Below are 27,545 nucleotides of genomic sequence, written 5' to 3'. Positions count from 1 at the left end.
CTGACTGAATCTACTTAGCTACAGAGCTGGATATATTTGGGAAAGGCAATGACAGTCCTGCAGACCTAGATTTGGGTTCACTACACCTTTGCTATCTTGCCTACAGGACACAAGTTCAGTGCTTTATGTGCCAGCGTGCAGAGGGGTGGGACCCTGCTACAGCAGCTGTTGGGGCCACTGGAGAAAGCAGAAACGGTACCCTTAGTAAAACGTTGCTCAAGGTGGCTGTGATACAGGAGGGCCAGGGAGCAGTGGGAGAGTGGTCCTATTGAGCACCGGGACGTGGGCGAGCGCTGGGCTAGTTAAGGCGTGGTTCCCTGTAGACTAGGGAGGGTTGCTACAGGTTAATTGGAGCACCTGTCGTCAATTAAGGCCCCGTTAGGAACCTAATGAAACCCCCTGCTTCAGGCAGTCAGGGGAGGAGAGAGGACTGGAGCTTGGAGGTGTGCTGTGAGACTTGAAAGATCAGAGAAGCAGAGTAAGGGAGACCCTGCCCCAGCAAGGGAGGGAGACTCCCTCCCCCAGCGTTTAAGGACCGAAAGGGGGAAGAAGGTAAGAACCCGCAGGGGTTGTGAGGGGCTGGGGCTCCGAGTAAGGAGCAAACCCAGACCCCTCCCCCGCTTCCCTCCTTTACCACCTTCCCGAGCCACTAGCGGGGCCCTTGGTGCCCCAAGAGCAGGGGCAAGGGGTGGCATCTTAGCCCCCCACCAAGAAAAGCGCAGGACCCACCATACTACATCGGCCATCTTGTCACACGGCAAAGAGGCAGCTGCAGTGATTTAGGAGGGGCATTGCTGTAGGAGGAAGCAAAAACCAGTTTGAGACAGAGGCACTTGAAAAAGCTGTAAGGAAAGTGGACCGACCTTTTAAACAATGTATCCAAGCCCCTGCAGTTCCCATTTAAGGCAACATGCTAGGAAAAGAATATTGGCCATGTACAGCTAATACAATCCAGAGTATTTTACTAATTAATTACTTTAAAGTTCATCTGATAACTTCCGGGTCCTGAAATTTCCTGCTTTGTATGTGTAGGATTCACAGAATTATATTGCAGCAGGGAACACGTTCTTGTATTAGCAGAGGCAAAAGTCAACCATCCATAGTCTTAAAGGAAAAAGCCACCCTTTTAATTACACAACATAGCACTGAATTTGCAATCTCCTAATGACTTTAAGACAGTCCCCCACATCTGTTGCTATAGACACTTCTCAGGGCTTTGGAGAGAGATTCTCAGCTTTGCTTCATTCCTTAAAATGCTCTTGCGGTCTGTGTTATCGCATAGTAACACATGCCTCCGAGTGTATCATCACTTACACTCTCAACTTGGAAGGGAGGGGAATCAGAGCCCAGAGTAACTACACGGTAGTATCATGTAAAGAGACACAGATGATGACAAATATGCCTGAGTTTTAACGCAGTTAATGCAGTCCTTAAAAATGATTGACTTAAATTAGGCTTCCAACAGATCAGAATGAGAAATCACCACGCTGCTAGTCGTTTTAAAAGCCACCTCCTTTCTCAGTAGCATATTGCATGCACCCACTCACACATTTTCTGCTGCCTTGCCATAAGGACATCCTGAAGGAGCAGAAAGGCTGAGCAGGTTGGACTAAGGTGCAGAAGTCTTCAGATTTACAAAGGAAGGGAGTGTAGAGGTCTGATCACTGCCGCTTGTTTACAGCGGTGAAAGATCCCAAAATTGGTGTGCACGCACCTTGCGTGTGTGTAGGGGGTCATGAGGGAAGAAATAAGGCAAGGGAATACAATACAGAGACATGGCGACGGGAAGACATACATGATTCAAACACAAGAACCAGGTGACATTCAATTAAATTAAAAGGTGGGAAATTCAAAACCATCAAAGGACATTTTTTTTTTGCACAATGTATCATTAGACTGTGGAACTCACTGCCACAGGAAGTCAATGAAGCCAAGAATTTAAAATTAAAAAAGGATTGGACATTTCTAAACCAGCATATCCAGAGTGGTCAGGATTAATTATACATTTTGCAGAAGGGATATTAAACCGCATGCTTCAGGGCTGACGCCAATCTTTAACTATTAGAGACCAGGATGAGACTCAACATGAGAGCCAGATTATCCCACAGCTGCTACTGCAGGGCACTTACCGCACCCTCTGAAGAATCTGATGCTGGCCACTATCAGAGAGAGGATACTGGGCTAGATGAATCTTGGGTCTGATCTAGTCTGACAACGCCTGTTTCTATGTACCATATAGTGTGTGCAAATTAAGACCTCTATTCACATAAATGCAGCAGCCATTTTGCATGCAAACCCAGATGAAGTAATTCACACCAGGAGTTCCTGAAGGAGAAATAAACGGTGACGCAGCTTCTCATAACTGTTGTTCTTCGAGATGTGTTGTTCACGTCCATTCCAATCAGGTGTGCACAGCATACGTGCAGGCTAGCCAGAAGATTTTTCCCCTAGCAGCATCTGTCGGGTCAGTCCGGGCGCTCCCTGGGGTTGCGCCTTCATGGCTCTCAATATAGAGCCTTGCCGACCCGCCACCCCCTCAGTTCCTCCTTGCCGGCTACGCCGACAGAGGGGTAGGAGGATGGGTATTGGAATGGACATGAACAACAAATCTCAAAAGAACAGTTATGAGAAGGTGAATAACCATTTTTTCTTCTTCGTGTGCTTGTTAATGTCGATTCCAATCAGGTGACTCACAAGCCCAAATTTAGTTGGTGGGGTCCGAGACTTCGACTGATCGGAGCTCTGCTCGTCCGAAGGCTGCATCGTCTCTGGCCTGCTGCGTAATCACAGTGCGTGGTGAAAGTGTGGATGGAGGACCACGTCGCCGCCCCGCAGATTTCCTGAGCCTGGAAGGCTGTTGATGAAGCCTATGCCCTGGTGCAGTGCGCAGTGACTGGAGGTGCAGGAACACCTGCCAGGTTGTAGCACTCATGAATACAGGATGCTATCCATGACGAGATACGTTGTGACAACACAGGCTGACCTTCCATTCTGTCCACCACTGCCACGAATAACTGGACCAATTTTCTGAATGGCTTTTTTCTCTCGACGTAAAAGGCTAGTGCCCTGCGGACATCCAGGGAGTGGAGTCTTTGCTCCCTGCCTCTGGAAGAGGGTAGAACACCAGGAGAAAGATGTCCTGGTTGATGTGAAACTGCGACACAACCTTCGGGAGGAAAGCAGGATGAGGTCTGAGCTGAATCTTGTCCTTATAGAACACGGGGTAGGGAGGGTCTGATGTTAAGGCCCTGAGTTGAGACACCCTCCTGGCCAAGGTTATCGCTACCAGGAACGCCACCTTGTAAGAGAGGAAGAGCAGGGAACATGCCGCTAATGGTTCAAAGCGGGGGTCCCATGAGCCTAGAAAGGATCAGGTTGAGGTCCCAGGCAGCGACAGGCTGACGGACGTTAGGGCATAGCCTGTCGAGCCCTTTTAAGAACCGGCTGACCATGGGGTTAGCAAACACAGAGCGGCCCTCTGCGTCCGGGTGGAAGGCCAAGATGGCGGCTAAGTGCACCCTTATTGATGACAACGAAAGCCCCTGCTGCTTCAGATGGAGGAGGTAGTGCAGAATAAGCAGCACTGGGACCAGCATTAGGGACAAATGGTGCTGCGCCAACCAGATTGAAAATCTCTTCCACTTGGCAAGGTATGTGGCCCTCACAGAGGGTTTCCTGCTGCCAAGGAGGATGTGTCTAGCCTGGTCTGAACAGGAAAGCTCCATCGGGTTCAACCATGGAGCTTCCACGCAGTGAGGTGAAGCGACTCAAGATTCGGATGTTGAAGGTGACCGTGATCTTGCATCAGAAGGTCTGGGAAGAGCAGCAGGGAGACTGGAGCTTCCACGGACATGGCTAGGGGAGATGCGCACAAGTGCTGACGGGGCCAGGCTGGGGTGCTATCAATATGACCTCAAGATCCGGAGGGAACGAGCTCAGGAGTACTTTGTGAACAAGCGGTATGGGCAGAAAGGCATATAGGAGACAACCTCCCCATGGGAGAAGGAAGGCATCCATGCTGGAGCCTGGGCAGTGATTCTGGAAGGAGAACTGCTGGCATTTCCTGTTGTATCATGTGGCGAAGAGGTCCATCTGGGGAAAGCCCCACCTCTGGACGATTGAAATCGCAACGTCTGGGCGAAGGGACCACTCATGGCTGTGAGACGACCTGCTGAGGTGGTCCGCCAGCTCGTGCTGTACCCCAGGGAGATATGGCACCTGCAGGTGTATTGAATGTTCTACACCGAAGTCCCACAGCATGAGGGCTTCCTGGCACGGGGAGAGGAGCATATATAGAACATTGCTGTTGTATTGTCCATCATGACTGATACACATTGTCCCGTTAAGTATGCCCGGAAGGTCTGGCACGCCAGGCGCACCGCTCTAAGCTCTCGGAGTTTGATGTGGAGACCCACGTTCGCCTGAGACCAGAGACCCTGAGTCCTGTGGTCTCCCAGATGTGCTCCCCAGCCCAAGTCTGATGCATCCGCCACTAGCGACAGAGACGGGTGCGAGCTGGAGAAGGGGAACCCTGAACATAACTCCTGAGGGTCAAGCCACCACAGGAGGGAGTCGAGGACCCGGTGAGGCAAAGTCATGATCCTGTGCAACCTGACATGCCAAACCTGTGGGGAAAAAAATGCAGAAATTGGGCTTGTTTGGGGCTTAATTGGCTTGTGAGTTGCTTGTTGGCTAGTTTTTTGCTTGTAGCTTTTTTGGCTTGAGGCTTGTAGATTGTTGCCTTTTTTTTTTTTTGGATTGGCTCCCAGCAAGCAGGGGCAAGGGGGGGAGGAGAGTCGGGGTGCACAGCGGGCCCACTCCAGTCCCAGACTGCACACCGGGGGGATTTAGTCAGAGAGTTTTGTGGTTCTTAGGGATTGGCTTGTTTTGAAATGGGATTAGCTTGATTTTTGGCTTATTCTGAAAGTCGGGGTGTTTATTTACAGCGTGAAAGTTGGCAACTGTGTGTCCAAGCTATCCTGGGCTGGGCAATTCACTGACGTGAGCCACAGCTGAAGCGGTCGAAGCCTGAGTCTGGCATGCTGCACCACGTAGGTAATGGCAGCCAAGTGTCCAAGAAGCTTCAGGCAGTTTCTCGCTGTGGTGGTAGGAAACTGTCTGAGGCTTCGAATGATATCTGTCAGGGCCTGAAACCTCGCTTCCGGCAGGCTTGGGTCGAGTCCAGTGCTGCCTCTATAAACTCTATCGTCTGGACAGGGGAGAGAGTCGATTTTGCTTCATTTAGGAGGAGATCCAGGTTATTGAAGGTGGCGCTTCCACTTGGGTCCCTGAGCGGCCCCTGATCAGCAGGTCGTCAAGGTACAGAAACACCTGTACCTGGTGCCAGCGCAGGAACGCAGCAACTGCCATGCACTTGGTGAAGACTTGAGGTGCTGCTGACAGGCCGAACAGAAGGACGGTAAATTGCTAGCTGGTACCGTTGACCACCAAGCTGAGGTACTTCCTGTGGGGCTGAGTGATTGCGACCTTATCACCCGGGGGAACGCAGATCTGGAGCAAAGAGATGTGAGTTTATCCGTGTCATGCCATGGAAACTTAGCCATGACTCACCCGAGTGCCCTCTGTTCTGCTTCCAGTGAGGAGAACTGATGAGGCAAGACGCAGCCTATGAAACGTCAGGGGTTTGACCCCCCAACTCACCTTCAGACCAGCACAAGCTAAAGGCGCTAACATATTACTGATGCTGGGGCAACTGGTTTCATAGATTCATAGATTCTAGGACTGGAAGGGACCTCGAGAGGTCATCGAGTCCAGTCCCCTGCCCGCATGGCAGGACCAAATACTGTCTAGACCATCCCTGATAGACATTTATCTAACCTACTCTTAAATATCTCCAGAGATGGAGATTCCACAACCTCCCTAGGCAATTTATTCCAGTGTTTAACCACCCTGACAGTTAGGAACTTTTTCCTAATGTCCAACCTAGACCTCCCTTGCTGCAGTTTAAGCCCATTGCTTCTTGTTGGGCTTAAACTTAAACTTTCAATTTGTCTGAGAGGTCACCCCGTCATCAACACCCTGGTATCTCAAGCTCGGAGCCTCAAAGCGGCCGCGTGCCCGTGGATGACTTATTACAAGGTACCAAAGCTCGTGTGTATTCTAGAATGGGGTGCGGCAGCTGAAGCCAAGCCAGCGTGGATGTCTTTTCCTTGAAACCGCTGATTTATCCGCAAAGACCAGGTTGTTAAAATTATCACATGGGGAAGGCTGAGCCGCTTAGAGTGCACAGAACTCGCTTGCTTTGAGCTGATTTCTCCTTCAGAAAGGCTTCTTGCCACAAGAAGCAACATGGGACAAATTGGCACATTCTCGCCACAATGATTATATACAAGCTCATCTATAAGTTGCTCAAGAGACGCAAGCGATACGATAAAGAGGGAATTCCTTGTAGAAGGGGTAACATGACCTATTATAGCTCATTAGGAACTAACCGACACGGGTGGCTTCTATGAGACCAACCCACTACTGCATCAAAATTGGGGGGCTCTGGCCTGCTTGGGGAACGTTCTTTTAAGATATTTTCACAGTAGTAACTCTGACAGCATTCAGTACTCTGACAAATGCTTTGCACTTATGTAGAACATCGGACGCTCTGAAAATACTTTAAACAAAAACACAAAATCCTTATCAGCCAGAAACTATCCCCACTTTACGCCTGGAGAACTTAAAACACAGCAGCTACCCAGCAAGTCAGCAGGAGAGCGGAGTTCCGATTAGTAGCTCATTGCCTTATTAACTAAGCAAAGTGGCCTACATAAGACTCATTTTAAGAGGACGGCAGTTTGGGGCATTCATGGAGCATAGATTTGGGATCGGAGGAGGAAATTTAAGCCAGATAAATGCTGAGAGCCAGCAACATCCTCTGTTTTCTTAGTAAATGTGTTTGGGACAAGTTTGGAAGTCAACATTCAGCTAGAATGAGCTACAGGTGCCCTGTACCCTTCCTACCAGCATGAAGGACATCAGGCAAACAGCAGGGTGAGGAAACGGTTTACGGCTATGAAACTTATCTGGTACTTGCTCCTGGTTTACAACTATGCTGTGCTTTTAAAAAACAAAAAGCCCCCAGAACTCTTTTTAGATGGGATTTAATAACCCTTCTCCAGTGTCAATACTGACAGTGTTTAAGGGGGGCAGGGGGGAGAAAGCCTTCCTAATTTACTGTGTCTGTATTTTAAAAACATGAAACATTCCTGCAAAACAAGGTAACCTTGATGACTGCAGGTCTGCAGGAGAAGAGCTACTCCAGTTAAGTGCTGAAATGACTACCAGGGACAAATTCCTCCCCACTTTGTTCCTTTGAACTTTCCCTGTTAAAAATGACTATTGAATGCCCTGAAATCAACCCCCTGGAACAGCTGTTTTACATGCTGGCCTGCTGGAAGGAGTGTACAGCAAGAAGGAAGGGGACGGTCTAGGTTTTTCCACCCAATAGTTCCCCCTGCCCCCGAGTGAAAACCACCTGCTGAAACGAAGTCTGGGGCTTAACTGTTAAATGTTCCAACTGGAAAAGGTCCTAACAGTGGCTTTACTGTGATCTCATTCCCTGTCGAGGCAGCCAGCCTTCATCGCGGTGCTGACTGGAACCATTCTTCATCAAATGTTGCACCAGAGAGCGAGTCGCATGGTTAACAGGTGGGAGCGCTTTTCCCCTCTGCCACCACAGCCCCAGACACGCACAAGCATACCCCTGAGCTGTACAGCAGCTTTTCGAATCTCAGATACCACTTCGAGCAAAAAGGTAGCACAACTTAAGAGTGGAAACCTTGCTATGTAGCACTTATCAGTAGATGTGAATTCATGTACCACGGTGCCCTCTGAGTCCAGTAGGGGGTTGCCAGGAATGTGTGTATGAAAAATATTCTTTAAAAAAAAAAAAAGTTTCTACATCTTGTTTGTTTTTGAAGCCTCCCTGATGTAATTCAAGATATGCACGTTAGTGATGGCTGCGCTTCAGAAGATTTTGAGACTTTACATAAATATACAGAACACCAGATACTTCTCCAAAATATTATCCAAGCCCCCTGGAACTGGAAATTATAACAATTTTACATGTCTCTAGCATACTCTAGCCAAGGATCTCAAAGCACTTGATAAACATGAAAATCCCTCTACAGCCCCCTTGGAAGGTAGGTATATCGAAGCCTGAGGTGCAGATGGAGAAACTGAGGCACAAAGTTGAAGCAAGTTGCACAAGGTCATACAGCAATGTAGGGTCAAGAACAGAACCCGTATCATCCCCATCTCGCTTTTCAAACACTAGACAATGGTCCTGCATGGGTATATCTCCGTGTCCAAAACTGACTTGTATTTGGGTGCATACCCTCCACTCCATCTCTATGGCAACCCTGTGGGTTCTTACAGGCTGGTGCCTCTCTCCTCAAGCCATCCTCCCACATGCAAGGGACATTGTGTCCAATGGTTACTCAGCAAACACCCACCGATACGCTCACCAGCCCGTCACCATGGAGTATTTCAATACAGGTTGGAAATAGGGTCTAAGACACTTACGTTTTAAGCCATAAAAGAGGGAAAGGCAGACTTCTAAAACCATGGTTCACATCTGACTTAGGACGCAGATCGTAAGCACTTTGGTCAGGGACTCATTTCCCCTATGTTTATACAGTGCCCAGAACAATGAAGCCAGACGCGGCTGGCCTTTAGGCACCACCAAAGTATACATGTAAACTAGTAAGTGGAATGAGTTTGGTGGCTTCCACCTCATTTCTGGTGTACTCCTGTCCCACTCACAATGGCATCACCCTGGTCAGCTTAATGAGCTTCCCTAAGGGGGTCTGGATAATACTTTTGAGAAGTATCTGGTGGTTTTGTATGTTTATGCAAAGCCTCAATCATCTGAGGTGCAGCCATCACTCACATGCATCTCTTACGCTGGAGGCGCACTGCGCCTTCGATTTCTCTGCTCTTGGCTTTAGCCAGCGTTATTCAGTCAGTCTCTGCATGCGGAGGACTAAAATTCATCCCAATAGTTGTACAATAGAAAAATGAGGACACTGCTCAATCCTTCACCTACCTGCTGCGCTCTTTGTCTTGTAATCAGCCAGAGGGGCATGGCCTCTATCAGCGACCTGCAGGATGCTAAAACAGCTCAGCGCTATCCAGTGGTGTGGGAGGACCAGCACAACGCAGGCGCTTCTCAGCAATATTTTCCCTCAGCCTTTGCTGCCGGTGCCACTCGGCATGTTTCAAAGCAGCCAGGCATGAGGCCTTCACAAACCTCAGGACGATGACCATTTAAGAGGCAGCGTATATTGGCATCGAAGTGGAACTGAAGATGCTCACAAAAAAACAACGCTGGATTGCAAGGCAGACCCAGCTCTGTCTCTCTGTGCCTAGAGCTAAGTTAACTTGGAACCAGAGCATTTGAAATGCGTTTAAAAAATACTCAGATGCTATGGATCTGGATCCGCTCTGTTTGGATAGTAACTCATTGACTCTTCTCTAGTGGCATGATATTTTGAACTCTGCAAAACACTAATTATTAAACATCTTTCTAATTTATTTATATTGCCCTTGCATATTACATGTAACAATATTTAACAAAAAATTACATTAAATGGAAGGACAGATTAAAAATATAGCGTAAAGTTTCCTTACCTGTGCAACTAACAATAAATTAGGCTGCATCTACACTTGAATTTTTAAGTTGTGTTTTAACAAGTATTAAACAACATGACTACAAATCCTAGTGTAGACACTATACTAGATGTTCGCTCCTGGACTTCAGTAGAGGGTTAAACACAACTAGGGACATATATTCACCCTGTCTACACCAGAATTTACAGTTGTGTAAATTAACACAACTAAAAATTCAAGTCTAGACATCCTTTAGGGGATTAGAACCATAAATTCCACCACCCATGAAGTCTGCATTGTGAAATGAGACTGCTCAGTCTCACTTCCGGGTCCACATGCACTAGTGCAAAGCTCATGGTTACTCGGACTGCACACAGAGATGTTGCAGAGGAGGGTTTAAAACTTTACCAAAAATGGTTAGCACTGATTTTTTTTTTTAAATATATTAAAATAGAAATTAGGGTTGTTGTTTTTTAAGATTTCTTTTCTTTTTTTTTTTTTTTTTTAAAGAAAGCACATCCCAAATACTGCATTGGAGGCTCAAGCTACTGCTCTCCCCATGTTCCTTTGCACTGACTTTTCTCTTACCAGGTTGGCTTTAGTAATCCATTCTGTTCCAGCAGAAGAGGTCAAAAGTGTTTCCCATCTGGTGGTTATTTGGTAGCCTGCGTGAAATGGTCTCTATGCATATAAAATCCACCATTAACTGCACTAGTTACTTAGATTATAAGGTCTCTGGGGCCATTTCTTTGTTACATGCACACGTAACGCCTACCACAATGGGATCTCAACTCCCAACTGGGACTGCCCTACCACAACACAAATAAACGTCTCAGAGAGGGCAAGGAGTGCATGGGCACAACTACTGGACTCGCATTTAGCGATGGTACCTACAGACCAGAACTCACGGCTCCTGGGCAGGGAGCTACGGAGAGATTGCACTGTCGCAGCACTTGATGGAGCCATGTGGGCACAGAGGACTTCCCAGTGAGACAGTTGTCACGTTATTGATTTGAACTGGGACCATATAGAACATGGTTGCAACCAAAGTCCTGTAGTGGCACCAAATCTTGTATAAAGGGGGTCAAATGAGGTGTCTAAGACAAGGTTATGGTTTGCTGGTTATGATTATGCTGTCTATATGTGTGTATCAATTTTGTAGTTGAAGTTATGAATATTGGTGCTATACTGTCTGTATTTCAAATTTATGCTATGCTTCTGGGAGACATCCCAGACAAGTTGTTGTTAGCTCTGCCTAGCCTGCTTGATGGCCCATTAAGGACCATCAGCTATACAATTGACCCATTGAAAGAAGGCAGATACGCCTTGCAACTCAGCAAAGTATGCAGGGACTGGCCCATGTGACTCCAGACTCCATTTTGCTGTAATTTTCCACAGTAAGGACAAAGAGGTGTTCTTACACCTGGAAAAGACTATAAAAGGCTGATGCCTCATCTCCATCTTGTCTTCAATCCTGTTGCTTACCTCTGGAGGGACTTTGCTACAAACTGAAGCTCTGAACAAAGGACTAAGGACCCATCCCAGCTGGGGATGTACTCCAGAGACTTAGAATAAACTGCAGGTTCAACTCATCACTGCTACAAGCCTGAACCAAGAACTTTGCCATTACTGTATGTAATTGATTCCATTTAACCAATTCTAACTCTCATGTCTATCTTTTTCCTCTTATGAATAAACCTTTAGATTTTAGATTCTAAAGGATTGGCAACAGCATGATTTGTGGGTAAGATCTAATTTGTATATTGACCTGGGTCTGGGGCTTGGTCCTTCGGAATCAAGAGAACCTTTTTTCTTTTATTGGGGTTTGGTTTTCATAACCATTTGTCCCCATAACGAGCGGCACTGGTGGTAATACTGGAAAACTGGAGTGTCTAAGGAAATTGCTTGTGTAACTTGTGGTTAGCCAGTGGGTTAAAACCAAAGTCTTCTTTGTCTGGCTGGCTTGGTTTGCCTTAGAGGTAAAAAAACCCCAACCTTGGGCTGTAACTGCCCTGTTTCAAGCAATTTGTCCTGAATTGGCACTCTCAGTTGGGTCCTGCCAGAACCAGCATCGTTACAGCAGTGCAGCCTGGAATCAGGAGATCTGTGTTCTATTCCCAGCTCTGTCATTGATCTGCCGGGTGACTGGGCAAGTCACGTCACTGCCCCGTGCCTCAGTTTTCCCATCTATAAAATGGGGATCATGATACTGACCTTCTTTATAAAGACCCCTGAGATCTACAGGTGAAAAGCACTAGATAAGAACTATGTATTACATTTTCCAGACTAGTCCACCTAACACTAAGTTTACCAACATTGAAGGGGGAGGCAGAAAAGATTAGAAAGAACTAAAAGGGAGTATATTTAGACCCAGATTTTATCCTGTCAGCTGACCTAACAAGTCAGACTTGACAAATAAGTTTGGATTTTGTTTTCTTTTGCCATTTTGTAGAACTAAATCCCCCAGCTTTAGGATTACTTCTGTGCTGTAAGCCTTTGAACAAACACTGAATAATCAACCTTCTAAGCTCTCCTGGTGAGAGTAAGCTGTATCCACACTACCAGGGCCAATGATTTAAAGAGCAATTACAGTGCAAACGTGGCTCTTATCAGAACGATCAATATCTGTATCTGGAAAAGCTTCCTAGTGGGGGAAATAAAACATTGATTTTTAGTGAAAAGGCATATTCCATCATCCTGTGCCATATACCACATTCAAAAGAGGCCTGGACACAAACAGTCTTGTTTTAGCACACAGAAAAGCCAAATTGAAATGTGTCAAAATCAAAATCAGAGGAGAAAGATCGACAGCACAAACTGCAGGACAGCGCCCCATAATTAGGAAAATTTTAAGATTTTTAAAGCCAGTTTCTAGAACCACCAAGTCACCAGGAATTTTTTTCTGACAGCACATGCACAGCCGGACCCCTATTCAACAGCAACTCCCTCACCGCTGGCATGACTGGGACAGGAGCGGAGCTGACATCAATTAAACAGATGGCTCCGTGGAACTAGCATCTGAGGGCAGCACAGTCTAGAGGCTATAACACAGGACCAGTCCTCAGGCAGTCCAGCGTTGCAATCCCAGTGCTGCCCTCAATGAGTTGCAAAGCCCTGATCAAGTCACAAATTCCCCAACTCGGTTTTTCCTTCCTTCATTTCTGAAACGGGGGTGGTTCTTAACACCCCGGTGAGGCTGTTTTTTCAGCACCATGCAGAGGGAAAGCACTGCACAAGTGCTACGCATTGTTATTCTGTAACACAATGCCCCCAACACTCACTCGTCTGCATCCGGAAAGGTTTCTTTTCCTTTTGTCCTTGGATTGTGGACTTGCTCAGGGTTGGCTTTAAGCACCGGGAAAGCAATCAGAGCCTGCCAGCCCTAAGCCCTTCCCAAGGTTCCCTACCAAAGACTAAGGAGAAAACCCCAAAGCAGCACTTTATATTTTCATATATAAAAACTTCCTCTTCACCCGGTCACACTGGAGCTTCTACCATATGAACAGGTCACCCGACAGTACAACTGTTTCCTCACTTTATGGCAGGATCCAGTTCGGCTGCCCTGCACAGATTTAAGCCCAATAAGGGGGAATCAGGGAGTGCCCAAAGAGGAATGTTTATAAACCTTGAATGGGTGCGGGGGGGCTAAATTTGTTCTCCATATTTTGGTCCATTTGTTGTTCCAGCCTTTGGCATCCCAGATGCAAACCTGAAAACTGCACTGCAGATGCTCATTAGAGTTTGTTCGCACAGTTGAAGCCAACGCAAATCATTCTTGGCACAACTGGGCTATGGCTTTATAAATCACTTCATTATCCTTACAATGTCTTTATAATGCAGGAACGGATCCTCCCCACTTTGCTAAAGGAATAAATCCCATCTTTTAAAAAAAGCCCTCAATATGCTTTCATACATCTGCCCTGAAATTTCTCCTGAATTAATATTCCTGAGGTCTTCGAGCTCCAGAAATCTGGCTTTCATTTCTCTTATCATTCTCAGAGTAACAAAAAGTGAGTGGCATCCCCAATCAAAAAAGAAATCATATAGAGAAAATACATGAATGATTGTGTTTAATGAATGAAGCAGAGGGAGAGGTGCTGAATGGGTTAGTTGATCAGACTGCACTGCAATGAAATTTGAGATTGAAGGGGTTCTTCGATACTGCTGAAATCTATTTCCCCCCTTTTAACAGGGCTTCCCCTTCTGCTATCCAAGTTCCATTTAACTCTTCGGAGATTATGCTATTTCAGTCCAGGCAGCTTCCAAGAGATGAGACAAACAGGTTGGGACACACAGACAGAAGTTTTTTGGTGCAGTGCACACGTGCCTGCCTCTGGGAAGGATGATTTGGTATCTTAATGACTTGATCGATGCCATGTATGCTAGTGGCAGGTCACGTGGGGAAGCCAGAAGTGATCACACCAGTGTCTTTTCCATCATGTCACTTTGCACCAGACTTTTTCTGCAATCATGCACATGGTCTGCAGTCATCTTCACACGCACATGCATACCACCCCCGCCCTGACTCCCACACAAGGATATTGCAGGTTGCGATCTTCATGCATGTCACAATTCACATGATCACATTGATCGCATCTTCATGCTCACTCACACGTTGTGACAAAGTTCCTCCTCTATCTTGGTGGGTCCTGTGCTTATTGGTGGATTTTCTTGCCTCAGAGATTCACCATGTGGGTTGGGGAACAGCCCAGAGACCTTCCCCTCTGGGAGAATCCACAGTCCAGGTCAATTGGGAGGTTTGGGGGGAACCCAGGCACGCCCTCTACTCCGGGTTCCAGCCCAGGGCCCTGTGGACTGCAGCTGTCTATAGTGCCTCCTGTAACAGCTGCATGACAGCTACAACTCCCTGGGCTACTTCCCCATGGCCTCCTCCAAACACCTTCCTTATTCTCACCACAGGACCTTCCTCCTGGTGTCTGAGAACGCTTGTGCTCCTCAGTCCTCCAGCAGCACACCCTCTCACTCTCAGCTCCTTGTGCCTCTTGCTCCCAGCTCCTCACACTCACACCACAAACTGAAGTGAGCTCCTTTAAAACCCAGGTGCCCTGATTAGCCTGCCTTAATTGATTCTAGCAGCTTCTTCTTAATTGGCTCCAGGTGTCCTAATTAGCCTCCGTGCCTTAACTGGTTCTAGCAGGTTCCTGATTACTCTAGTGCAGCCCCTCCTCTGGTCACTCAGGGAACAGAAAACTACTCATCCAGTGACCAGTATATTTGCCCTCTACCAGACTCCTGTACCCTACTGGTCTGGGTCTGTCACAACGTACAGAAAGTCGCGTCACGCCACGTGATCAACCCTACTAGGGATGTGGTGGGGAGATTACATTCCAGCTTGATCCTCTACCAGACTTCACTTTCTTGCTAAAACACTTCTAGGCTACGGAGACAAACTGCTGAGTGACACATTGCATAACGATCCCAGTAATGAGCAAGGAGTCCAGCAAAGTGGCATTATAAGAGAGATGGAGGGTGGGAAATGAGCTATCCAGTGGGCTCTTAATTTAAGTAGCTGTGGAACATGGAATAAAAATAGAATTTAGAGCCCTAATAATAGTTTGCCAGGTGAAGCCAGGAAATTAAGCCAGCGGAAAATATTGCCGAGAGGTAGCAAATGCAATTTGGGAACTGACTCCACTGTTTAAGAGAGACATAAACCACAGTCAACATCTCCGTACCTTCCACACTTGTGAGCAGACCTGAATTCATAGCATGGGTCCCAACTGAGTTTAATTAGCCTCAGACTAATGAATCTTGGCTAAATCAAAAGTGGTGCAGAGCCCAATAGCCACGCTGTGAGGGACGCGACGATCATTTCTCACTGGCAAGGCGGCTGACTCTCGGTAGAGAACCACATGCTGTGCAAACAGATTGAGGGGCTGGGGAGAGGGGTCGTGGGTGGGATCTTTCAAAGCTCGGGCTGCCTTTTTCACTCACACGGCTGTGAATACATCATGGCACTGGAGAACTGCACGGGGCCACAGAGAGAGAGAGAGAGCTGGTCAAATCCCCCACTCGTTTCAAAGGAGACTGATAGCGCCCAAGCCAGCTCCCCAGCCTGGCGTGCACACTGTGGGAGGGATCCATCGGGGACACAACCTCCGGCTGACTGATGGGCATTAAAGAGCCCAGGACAACTTCTGCAGACCGGGAGTCCCCCAGCCACACTAACTGGACATTGTAGTAAACCTCACTCCCGAGCCAACCTATTTTGTGCTCTCTTCACTGCTTCCCACCCCAGCCACATCTCAGGAAAGGTGGTAGCAATTCGCCCTGCCTCGCTCCATGGAATAAAACACCCAAATGTCCTGTTCTGCACCAAAGGCACAATAGTATTGTTGCTTTGTAGGAGTTCCTGTAACTTAAAACAGTTGAAAAGATGTAAACAAAAAAAACCAGCAAAAAATAAAACAACAACCCGTTGCTGAGCTAAGAACTTGTAGGACACGTTTCATCCTGGAGAGCACTGGCAAAAGCCCAGAAAATAAGGATGTGTTGACAGGAAGGCCATGAAAGGCGATACTTGCATGGAACGGCAGGACACAATATTAAAAGATGCCAAGAGGCGATTTCACATGCACTAATTTGGAAAGAGTTGGATTTTTTTAAAATAATCTATGCAGCATCTTTCGCATCCCAAGGGCTCTTTAAAGCTGTGAGCTGGACAAGACAGCAACTCCGTGGGCAAATAAAGCAGCTCTACGCACTCAACAAATTGCTCACACCCAGCCTAGGATGCTGTTTTACTGAGAAATGGAAAGGAAGGGCAAAGACATCAGATTTATCCCTGCCTTGTTTTGAAGCGAGAAAATACCCGGCGCCCGATGCAGCTTTTTCTATTCCCAGCTCAAAACCTCTCTTTCCTGACAAATGGCACATGAATTCTCTCACCCCCTAGCACCCTCTTGGGGAGGGAGGGGAGCGTTGAAAAACAACTAGCTGAGAAGTCATTGTGCTGATGTGTCAGAAAGTTCTGCCTCGGCTTGCTCTTCCTAGAAATAATCATTTAAAACGTGACATTTATGAAAACAGGGTCTTCGGCTCCGGATGTCAAGTGGGGATTGAGCATCAGGAAACAGATGAACTAAGCAAGAAAGCTCCTAGTCTCAAATTCCCTTAGCAATAGACCAGAGAACGGCAATAGACGATATATACGCAGGCAGAACACAGTCTGAAGTTTTCCTAAAAATGAGATTCTATTTGGCTGGGAGAGCTCTGCCGGGAATCTTAATGGGCTGAGTTTGCGAGGCCTTACATGAGACTCAGTGGCATTTGTCTGTCTGTCTGTGTAACGGAGTAATATTTGAACGCCACATCCTATAGGTTCCAAAGTGTCCAGGAATGTTGTAGGCACTTACAGCCAGAACTCTATTGATCTGGGGAGGTAGAAACCGGGCGGAGGGAGGGGGAACGGGGAATATATGGAGCTGCTGTCATCTCTTGATGGCACCCATTAACACCTTCCAGCATTATACCCCTGTTCATCCTCCCAATAGAATTTAACACATTGACACTGAGTGACAAGTCCGGGAAAAAAAAAGAGAAAAAATAATGGGGGAGAAGGAAGGAGGATCTGGGCGTGTGCACACAGCCCTTGGCATGGGGGAGGGGAGAATGGGGAGCACACAGAGCCACTGGCATCAGGGAGATTATGGGAGAATGGGGGGAGCTGAGAGGAGTCCCTGAAATAGAAGAGGACGGGATGGTGGCACCCAGCTAGCTTGTGGGGGAAGTGGAGAGTTGCAGGGAGCAATGGTGCATGCAATAAGCTCATCTTACACAAGCTACCAAGTAAATCCAGAGTGACTCTACTGAAGTCAATGAATTACTCTAGATCTGCATTGGTGTAGCAGCAGAATTTGGTCCAGGGTATGTATTACCGAGGAGCTTAGCATGTATGTAAGTTTTCCTTCTTCAACAGAAATTTAAAGGCTAGAAATGATTTAAAAACAAGGTGATATAGATCACTAGCCATTTAAATGGCTACGTGGCATTAGAGTTTTCTTAAATCGATACTAAACTAGCCACAGGCACTCATCTTTGATTCATTTGGATTTTAATAGCTAGCCTCAATGTGTGCTGTAAGTGGCGTTTTTCCAAGCTCAGTAGCGTACCAAGTGTGGTGCGAACGTGTCAACATGATTACGAATGTAATGGGACCTTCCCAACTAGTAAATGTTACATTTTGCATAAGGAGCCCATCCATTATGTAAGCTGTAACCCCTTCATGAATATTTCATTCACATATGCCGGGTGCCGACTGAAAATCATGGCAATGAATCAAACAATCTTTCACTGCTGCAAAGGTTGTCCCCTCCCCCAACACTCCACCATCTTGCACATACGTAGAGCAAGGAAAGAAGAGAGTTTACATGGTGAGCTTTTGCAAACTTCCACCCACATCACTTCAGACATCATGAACTCTGCAAGGGACTCTCTTCCAGCTCCCGAGTCACCGGCAGACACACATTACAACAAAGGGTGTGTCTACACTGCAATCAGGAGGCGTGCACCAACAGAGGGCTGTTGTATCAGGAGCATTTGCCCTCCTCTCCAATCAAAGAGGGAAAAAATATAAGGGGAACCTGGTTTGGTTTTGTAGGATCACCCAGGAAACTGACAGCAATTGTAAAACTTGCACACACAAAAATTGGGATAAATGCTGCTCTTGTTGATACTGGAGTAAATCCAGATTAAGTCCACTGGCTCTGCCATCTAAACGCAGTGCATTCATCACCTTCAGCAAAGGTCTGGTTAGCTGAGTTACTACGACTCATCACTACGAGTTGCCTTAAATTTTTTTCACAGAAACAAGTAAGGGCTCCTGTCGGAAGGATTGTGTGTTAGGTCATGTCAAAGCGTCACTAGAAAAGAGTGAGAGGCACCACTCAGTACGGTCATTGTGTCCTTTCTGAGTGTGTCTTAGTCTAGCTCAAAACATGGACGGGAGTCTTCCATTAACCATTACAGATGCACTTCTCCCAGGACCAAGAAGGGCTTTGAAAAGCAAGAATATAATAAAGTATTTCAGAAGTCACCACTGAAAGACAGGGACGTACACGCTCTATTGACTCAAGTCTCAGATGCACAGAAAAGGCGAACAATCCTCACTTGCTTCTGCTGGAGTTAATGGATGTTCTGAGGCAGACGACAAGCCAGGCTTTCAGAAGAGACAGGAGAGAAGGGGGTCGATTTAGAGGAAGGATTTCATGATTAGGACGCAGCCAGGTAACATACTGGAGACGTTCGTTCCCTGTGAATTATAGCTCTATTGTCACTTGGGGCAAAAATGTGCACCCCAGAATTCAGCTCACCCCATCTCTCAGCTGGTTTAAGGGGTCCCCTTATCTCATTTATCTCGTTCCTCTTTTTATCTCACTAGCTCCTTTCCCTCCATTTCTTCCCCATGTTACTTGTAGAGTTTCGCCCAATATCTTCAAAGATGCAAAAGGGGCATTAGGTTAACGAGGCAAGGGGCTCTCTTGTACTGTCTGCTGCACAGGTTTTGACTGAAAGGGGTTTTCTTTCTGAGGGGTGGAAGGTAAAAGCAGCGACTGCTGAAACCACTGCCGGCGAGGGGAGGGAGTGACCGAGGTCCAATCCAGACTTGGAAAGTGCTTAATGTGGAGCCCTCCGGACTGACACCAGGCAACGTACTAAAGCTGCACTAAAAGAGAGAGTGCATCAAAGTGTGATTCGATCCATCCTGGTGTACCGAACCGAGACCTGGCCAGCCACTGGAAGAGAAATCAGTGCGCTCGCCGCCACGGAAATGAAGATGTTGAGGTGGTCGCACGGTTGGACACTCCACGAGAGGAAATGAAATGAGGTTGTAAGGGACCTAATGCAGGTTTTGTCAGCTGAAGACAAGTTGAGGAAGACCAGGCTGCATTAGTGTGGGCACAGCCAGCAGAGACCCAAGAGCCGTGTCGGTAGGATGGCTCTTGCAATGAGCGTGGATAGAAGACAACCAAGTGGAAGACCAAGGGTTGGAGCTGGTATCAGCAAACCTCAACGAAACCAACTAGCACGACAGCCTGGCACGTGATCATCAGTTTTCGAAGGTGGCTATAAAAGTCACCAATAGAGAAATGGCAAGAAAGAAGAGAAACTGCTTAACAGGTAGAACGGACTGTGCACTGTCATAAGGACAACACACCTAGATTATATTCACTGTGTCATTCAGAGCGTAGGACCCTGGGTCAGGAGACCTGGGTTCTAATCCCAGATGTGTCACTCACTCCCTAAGCAACCCCTGGCAAATGACTTCACTGCATTCTGACTCAGTTTCTCCATTTGTAACATGCCCTGAAATCCTCAGATGAAAGGTGCTGTGTAGCTCTGCAGTTGATCCGCTATAACCGCCAGACCCTTAGTCACGTGTTTGAAGTCTGGCACGTGCTTAAGTATTGTGCAGAGTGGGGGCCTCACTGAGTGGGCCAGGACCACAGAGGAGCCAGGCTTTAGGACTCAGGAAAGTTCCCTTACGCTGTTCCTCGATCTCATGACTCTGTGTGGATCACTAGAGAGTTGTGCGCAGAGCAGAGCACAATACCTCTCGCGCTCTTCCACTGACTCACTTGAAATGAGGGAGTCCCTAGCGAGAAACCACCTCACAATGCAGCTTCTGTAGGAGTCACCATGTTCACTTCAGTCCACTCTACGGATGTTAGCGATCTGTGCGGTGAATCCCACCTGCAAGGTGGCATCTGAGGCACTTCATAGTCCTTCTAGTTACTGGCCTAGCTACTTGTTCACTTCTGCAACTCCTCACTGACTTCTGCTGGGAGAACTCTGTGCAGGCATGGATGCGCGCAGGTGCGCGCACCCACACACACACACCCCAAATCAGCTCCATTCGAGCAGCCGCTTCAGCCTGCAGAATGACGACTCCTGATTTGCAAAGACACGGTTTCCGCACGCACCAAGCTGATTCACGTTCCCACCAGCAGACAGTGTCTCTCTGAAGGCAGAGGAACACTCTGGGCTCCCAATGCCGAAACTATATTTAACATCTAATTCTGGACCTTCGAGGGACTTCGGTGTAAGAGCCTTTGTTGCAGTGCAACTGGAACCAGACAGAAAGCATTTTGTTTGATATAACAGATGCTTCACCGACAATGCTATAGCAGGAATAATTGAAGCAGGAGGAAGAAAGACTAAGAGATTGGCTGGGGAGTAGCATCACCCTCCCACTCTCGTCTGTCTAATTTGGAGCAACATGAATCATTCTGCGCTGGAGAACCGCTGGGAACAATTATCCCCATACTGTTAATATATAGTTTCAATAACCAGGATTCATGGCTCTAGTTTCTAGACACACCACTGTCTGCAAATCCTTCTTGAGACCTAAACAGGAGCAAAGCCTAAACGTAGCTGTGATGTAAGGGGCCAAATTCTGGCCTCAGGATACCTATGCATCCTGAAACTACAGCCAGAAGACACAGCCACTCCACCTACTGAACCCTGACCCTGATGTCAAACTCAGCTGAGCTGACGCTACACAAGCCCTCAAATAGAGGGGATTTCCACTGCCAGTCTCCATGTTTTTGCAGAGATGTCCCTAGGCACCAGTCCATGTTGACGTTACTTGCACTCCTGACAATCATCTGTGCAGACTCTGGGTATTCGCAGGGAAGGTAGAATATACGTGTCAATTAAAAGAGGGCTGCGAAGTCAATGCGTGCTAACATAGCTTGTTCTTTTATAGGGAAAACGCCTGGAGAAGACAGACACCAGCAAAATAGTCTGCTGCCGGAATAGACTTGATCTGTTTTGTTGTTTCCTAAGAGCTCCCACTGCACATATATGGGTTGCTAAAATGACAGAATCGACATTCAACCAATGAGCCCAACAACTCGGGGGGGAAATCAAGTCACTCTGAGGACAAAAACGAGAGCAAGTAAAGCACAATCCGAGACAGGGGCTGCTGCTGAAAAGGAAGGAGCGGCCCAAGGTGCACTAACTAATGAGAAAAGCCTCACTCAGGAGGTTTGAAGGAGACCAAAAAGGGCCACTGGGCCGAAGATATTCAGAGGTGGGCAGATCTGAAACACAACCTCTAAACCGAGCAGAGTCTGGTGGCTACTCAGACTGGAAAACGAGGAGAACTTGGCTGAATTCAACCACCCTGGAGGGACAGAAATCAAACAGGCACCTCAGGGCTTTCATTTCTCTTCTGTGAAGCGTTCTCAGAGTACAGGGTCCTCTGTAACCGCAGGCAACCCCACCGCCAAGGGGCTCCGGCTGCTATTTTCTGTTCTCCAAAGACCTTGCACAGGGAAGGGTGTTTCCCTTCAATGACCTGGACACTTCCATGGCCTCGAATGAAGATTTCTACACCAAGAAAATCAATTAAGAGAACTAACCTACAAAGGTTTCAAGCACCAAGCATCAGGCTAAAAATCTGGGCAAGAACTTTCTGTTTAGGACCATCTGATTCATGCCACAAACCAGTCAATTAAGGAAGCTGCTGAAGCCCCAGAGATGCATCACTTAGATGAGACGCGATAAATTGATCCCCGATAGATCGATTACTACCCGCCGATCCGGCGGGTAGTGAAGACGTACCTTAGAACTGCTTCAGCTAATACCTGAAGATGAAAGGTCAAAGCACTGTCAGCATAAAGAGAAAGATGACGTTCAATACTTGGGGGGAAAGTAAAACCCAGATCACATGTTTGCAGAGCGCTCACTAGAGGTCAGTCCAGATGGTATCCACTCCCGTTCCAGCCACTCTTTCATCCAGTGGGAACAACATGCAGACAAGGGGGCACAAAGGCAACAGACAGACATAGAAGGAAATGGAGCAGCCTCCCCAACTTATTGAAAAGTAGGGGATAGACTCCTGTTTTACTAGCACAAAGTCAACTGCTCACTGGACTCCTCCCCCACCCCACCCATCTTTTATGAAGCTCTGGGGTGAATCTTCCCATTTACTGAGTGGATTCATTGACTTGAAGATTCATGTCGGCTAAGCATGACTGAGCAGTAATTAGGACCCTGATCCTGTGAACACTTATGCTCATGGCAGTAAAGTTAAGCCTCTGCATGTCTTTGCAGGATCGGGGCCCTGGTTACATAGGACTGGAGAGGCTTGCATTTTCATGCCCCTTCAATCAAGTCAATAGCAGTCTCTCCACTCCACTCATCACTACCACCTTACACCTTTTAAGTCAATTGCAGAACAATGCAAGAGGGGCTGGGTTTTTTTAAGCTTACTTGTTTGGGATTTTAAAGTTAAATTAATAATTCAACAGTGACTAATGTCAAAATTGACATTAGCAAGTACCACCATTTAGATTAATAAAATACCCATTATGTGCCCTGAGAAATTTCACAAGAACACAGCTGGTAAGTTCTTGATGGGTTTAGTGAAGGCTGCTAATTAACAAGTTGCTGTCTGTCTCTATTTGCCATCGGTCTTCTTGGCAATCACACCGTCTTGTGAAAATAGCAAGTTCATCCCAACCAGCAAAAAACTAAGAAGAAAAATATCACGGAAAAGAATAAAAGGGTATTGATTTGTCGTCGTTTTAAAAAAATTTCCCCAGAGAGAGCAAACCAACAGTGCATAATGGAAAGTTTCTGTTCTCAAAACGACTTCCATGGTTTTCATTTACAACCAAGAGCAGATGCATGTACAAAACAGAGTAGCTCTGAACTTACAGAAAGATGCATGATTATTTTAAGAGTGAAATTAAATTACATTTAGGACATAAAATTGCCAGCATGCTAAATGCTCCAAAGTAACAGAATTATCAGCTGGGCTATCAGTCTGGACTTGTTAAAGGAGCTTAAAGACATGACGCATCTAAATCCCCTGGTAACTGGACACCTAACCCTCTTAGGCTCCTTTCAAAACCCCTGTCTAAAATTTTAAAAAGTTAAAAGCACTCTGGTTCAGAACAGTTTTACATAAAGAATGCAACTATATAATAAAGAATAAAACCCCGCCCGAGAAACTAATGCAATTCTTGGCAGAAAGACTCACTTCTTTATTTGATGTGCTCCCATCTCCATACTTGGAGGGGAGAAATTGGGGTAGAGTCTAGTGTACCAGATACACTTAAACTCAAGAAAAACACCAAAGCAGTGAGACTATTTTTCACTAGTCATTTATCAAACTACATGTTTCTGCCCGGTGCAGACTCTCAGTAGCTAGAGAAGGAAAATCCTATTAGATCAAGTTCGTCTTCCTATGAGGGAAGGATCTAGACCCCCTGTAGAAGATATATCAGATATGATATGGGTGCAACACTTGATCTTCGTTACAGGGCCGTATAAACGCTGAACACGCTCACCTAAAAGTGGGAAGCTTTAACATGCTTTCAGATTACAAAATTAGATGAGAAGTTCCCACTGGTTTTTAAAAAACTGTTAAAAAGAAACAAATAAATATTCCCCAAGACAGGACATTTTTATTCCAAGTTTAACAGCTATCACTTCTATTATCCTCCAAAATAAGGAGCCACAAAGTGATCATCAGTCATGGCCCATAATTACAGCAAGCCATCACCAGGGTCATGGGTGCATACAATTCAGCATGGGGAGGCAAACGTGACCCAGCCACCCACTCCTTCCCAGCTGAAAAACTATTATCTCAAGGTAAGTGAATTTCATTTCACTGTCAAATTAGATGTCTAATTATTAATAATTCATGCAAGTGATTTTGAGAACTGAAGGAGAAACAGAAGCAATGATTCTTGGGCCAGACACCAGCCTGCACCAAGAAAGAGAGAGGGAGAAAGCGTGTGTGTGCACCGAAGTGGATTAAATTTCGAGCATATCTATATTATAGTCTATGAGCCAATTTAATCGAGTGCTAACTCTGCTGTTGGTATATGACAGGATGCTTGCCTGAATGAAGCCCGGTTCTACCTATCCGGATGGAGAGCTCATTCCCGTAGTCCTGGTGATAAGTCGGCTCGGGGTCATACTTCTCTTTCACCGCTCTCGGATCGTAGCTCCTAGACAAGGCGGCGTGGGGAGGTTCACTGATGCCCTGAAATGGATTAGAGGGAAATTTAACATTGTTTCCATCTGCGAGTGTGCGTCTTCCTCTCTCTATATTCCCCCCTACCCAATGCGCAAAGACAACTTTGGAATCGGCACAGGTTTTAAAGGCAGATCTGGGCACTGCTCAGTGTGTTTGATTCTCAGGGTTTCATGCAAAAGTTTCTTTTGGATTTGGTTCACACCTCCTCGAGTTTTGGATTCAAACCAACTCAAAGGGAAGCCATCAAGCTTTGCAGGGTTTCGCTGCAAATCAAGAAGACAGAACCAAGCTCACTGAGAAGCCTGATGACCTTCAACATGTCTTTCCACAAACTGGGCCTGAGTTAAAAACTTTATGTAGTTAAAAACTGACCCAGGCAGGTTTCACAAACTGTCAGGTTTCATAGGGCCGGTTCCACAAAGCGGCAGTTTTAAGACTTTGTGGGTTTGCAAGAACTGGAATTTTGACTCCACCCTTCATCTGCAAACCTAATGCATTTCACAGAAGCTTCTGCATTGGCTGCACTCAATATACAGGGATGGATCTGGCAGTAAAAAAGCTGCAGGGAACAGGCTTTTAAAAAACACAAAGATGTTAATTTCATGCTCACACACTCGTGAATATATACACCAGGTTTCAAAACAAACTCCAAATGCCACCTTTTTTTAAGAAAAAAAATAACATAATTCAAGTGTAGTTACAGTGAGAAAAACGTCTAACCATACAGTACCTTACTCTGCTGACAAAACGTGTGCTGCCGTCAGCACTGTTGAGCCAATACAACTACAGAAGAGCGAGCTAGATTGTATTCTGGCTCATGCATAGTCAAAACTGCATGTGGAACCTTGCACTGCACATCAGGAATGCAGGCAGAAAACATTCAAGCTGGATTCTCAGGCCCTGATTCTGCAAAGCATGTGAGCACTTTAACATTCACGTTTTGATGGATTGGGGCCTCAGATCTGGGGCCCCATTCAGGAGAGCACAAAAAAAAACACATGCTTAACTTTAAGCATCTGCTGATGCCCATTGACTGCAACAGGAGATAAGCACATATTTAAGTGCATTTCTGAAAAAGGAGGCTTTTCTCAATTGAGGCCTGAGTTTGCAGCACTGACAATTAGGGAGAGAGAGAAAACTAACTCAAAACTGAGCATATTTCCTTGGAATTGAGGGAAAGAATAAATAAGGACCCATACAATGTAATTTTATTGAATCATTTCCAGAGTACGATCAGACCTTTAACATCATTGAGAATATTTTGAGGATACAGCTTTCTATTTTTCAAAATATACATAGGTGTGGGGAGGAGACAATGTGCCCATATAAAAACAAAATATATGTGTAGGTGCTGTACAAACACAATGGGGTCCTAGGCCAGGAATAGGGTTTCTACCCAAAGACGTTGTCCAAGGAGGAAATTCATTGAACCAGTCAGAGACAATATCATATTTCCAGGTCAGTGCTGGATTTGCAGTAAGTCCAAATGGACTCTCCTATAGACAGTTGGAACTTGCAATACCATAGGCCGGGGAAATACGTCCCAGTGAGACAGCAAAATTGTGATTCAAAAGACACCCCAAGCAGGGTGACCAGATGTCCCAATTTTATAGGGACAATCCCGATATTTGGGACTTTTTCTTATATAGGCACCTATTACCCCCCACCCCCGTCCCGATTTTTCACATTTGCTATCTGGTCACCCTAACCCCAAGAGACACGGGCACACCATCAAACATATATAGGAAATTCACAGCTGAGGTTAACCTGACAGGCCACCAGGTGTCACTGCTGACCTCGACACACTCAACTAGAAGACTGTATGTGGCAGTAAAGAATTGAATTTCAGTAGGTCTCATTGGCACAACTCCACCATATATATATATATATATATGCTGTCTAAATCCAACTTTCTGCTTGTCACAGAATTTAGCGACAATAAAATATCCAGCTTGGAAAGGGTCGCAGAAAGCCTACAGAGGAGAGGGGAGGAAAGATTGGAGAATGTGTTAGATTTCAGTACGTCTCCCCTTGGAACAGAGATCATCAGACATTGTATATTACAGCTCCTTTCAGTGCTACTTGTTTCCCAGGAAATTGCTACTTCTCTTCCTACCGTTTTCAGGTTCTGGATTCATTAAAGGGTTTAACCCGAGAGACAAAACTGATGGCAATGTACTCGCAAAGCAAAGGCTGGAGGAACATAAAGTGTCAAGAAAGGGATCACTGTTCAAAGCATGGGACATGAGTGTCTTCGTTCTCCCTGAGACAGGAGAGTGGCAACGTGGCTTTGGCGCTTTGATTCAGAGAGCAGCAATATAAACAAGCATACACCAGAGAAGCCAATGAGAAACTTGATGAGTAAGGTGACTTTAAAAAAAATATAAAGGTTGAAGATGAATAATTAAACTCTTATCCCCTCGTCTGCATAATATATTCTGACCGATGTTATTAATGCTAATCACATATTTGCGATCATCGTTCTACTGCAGTTTAATCAGGGTGCTTTCACTTCCATTAACCCGGCAATTAGAAGATGCACTGAAGAGGCGCTCTTCTTTGAGAAAGGACTTTTCCTTAGCAAAACGTTACAAGTCTTTTCTTCCTCTCAGCATTTCCCAGATTTTCCGTGGGAGTCCGTCTAAGCTGGGCTGGGGTAGGATCAGGTGTGCTACAGAGTATGTGATGAGCGGATGAAAAAAGCATGTGGAAGTGTAAACATTTTCCATGAAATACTGGAAGGGTGTGCACAGAGGGGAACTTCATGTACGTGCCACAGTCTGATATGGACTAAAAAGGACAAAGATCCATAAATTGAATCAATTGGATGCAACACCCTGAAATGCCAGATTAGCAAATGCTGACAAACTGTTCAGGAAAGTAAGACATTGCTCCTCTTCTAAATCAGAGA

At 46.2% G+C, this 27,545-nt stretch overlaps 1 protein-coding gene across 3 annotated transcripts in view; it reads right to left on the bottom strand.

Annotated features, from left to right (window-relative positions):
- SLC39A11 (solute carrier family 39 member 11) overlaps positions 1–27,545 on the bottom strand; it is a 256,409-nt gene that overhangs the window by 152,826 nt on the left and 76,038 nt on the right. For 2 of the 3 annotated variants that reach the window (XM_026654629.1, XM_026654630.2), the window contains exon 5: positions 24,496–24,640. In XM_026654629.1, coding sequence (XP_026510414.1) covers positions 24,496–24,640 — 145 coding nt within the window. The remainder of the gene's footprint in view (positions 1–24,495; positions 24,641–27,545) is intronic. The other variant, XM_026654631.1, reaches the window with a different exon arrangement.

The sequence above is a fragment of the Terrapene carolina genome, unplaced genomic scaffold, assembly GCF_002925995.2.
Source record: "Terrapene carolina triunguis isolate 2854851 unplaced genomic scaffold, T_m_triunguis-2.0 Scaffold192, whole genome shotgun sequence".
Lineage (NCBI taxonomy): Eukaryota > Metazoa > Chordata > Testudines > Emydidae > Terrapene > Terrapene triunguis.
Note: the sequence above shows the minus strand (reverse complement) of the source record. Positions and strands in the feature narration are given on the sequence as shown.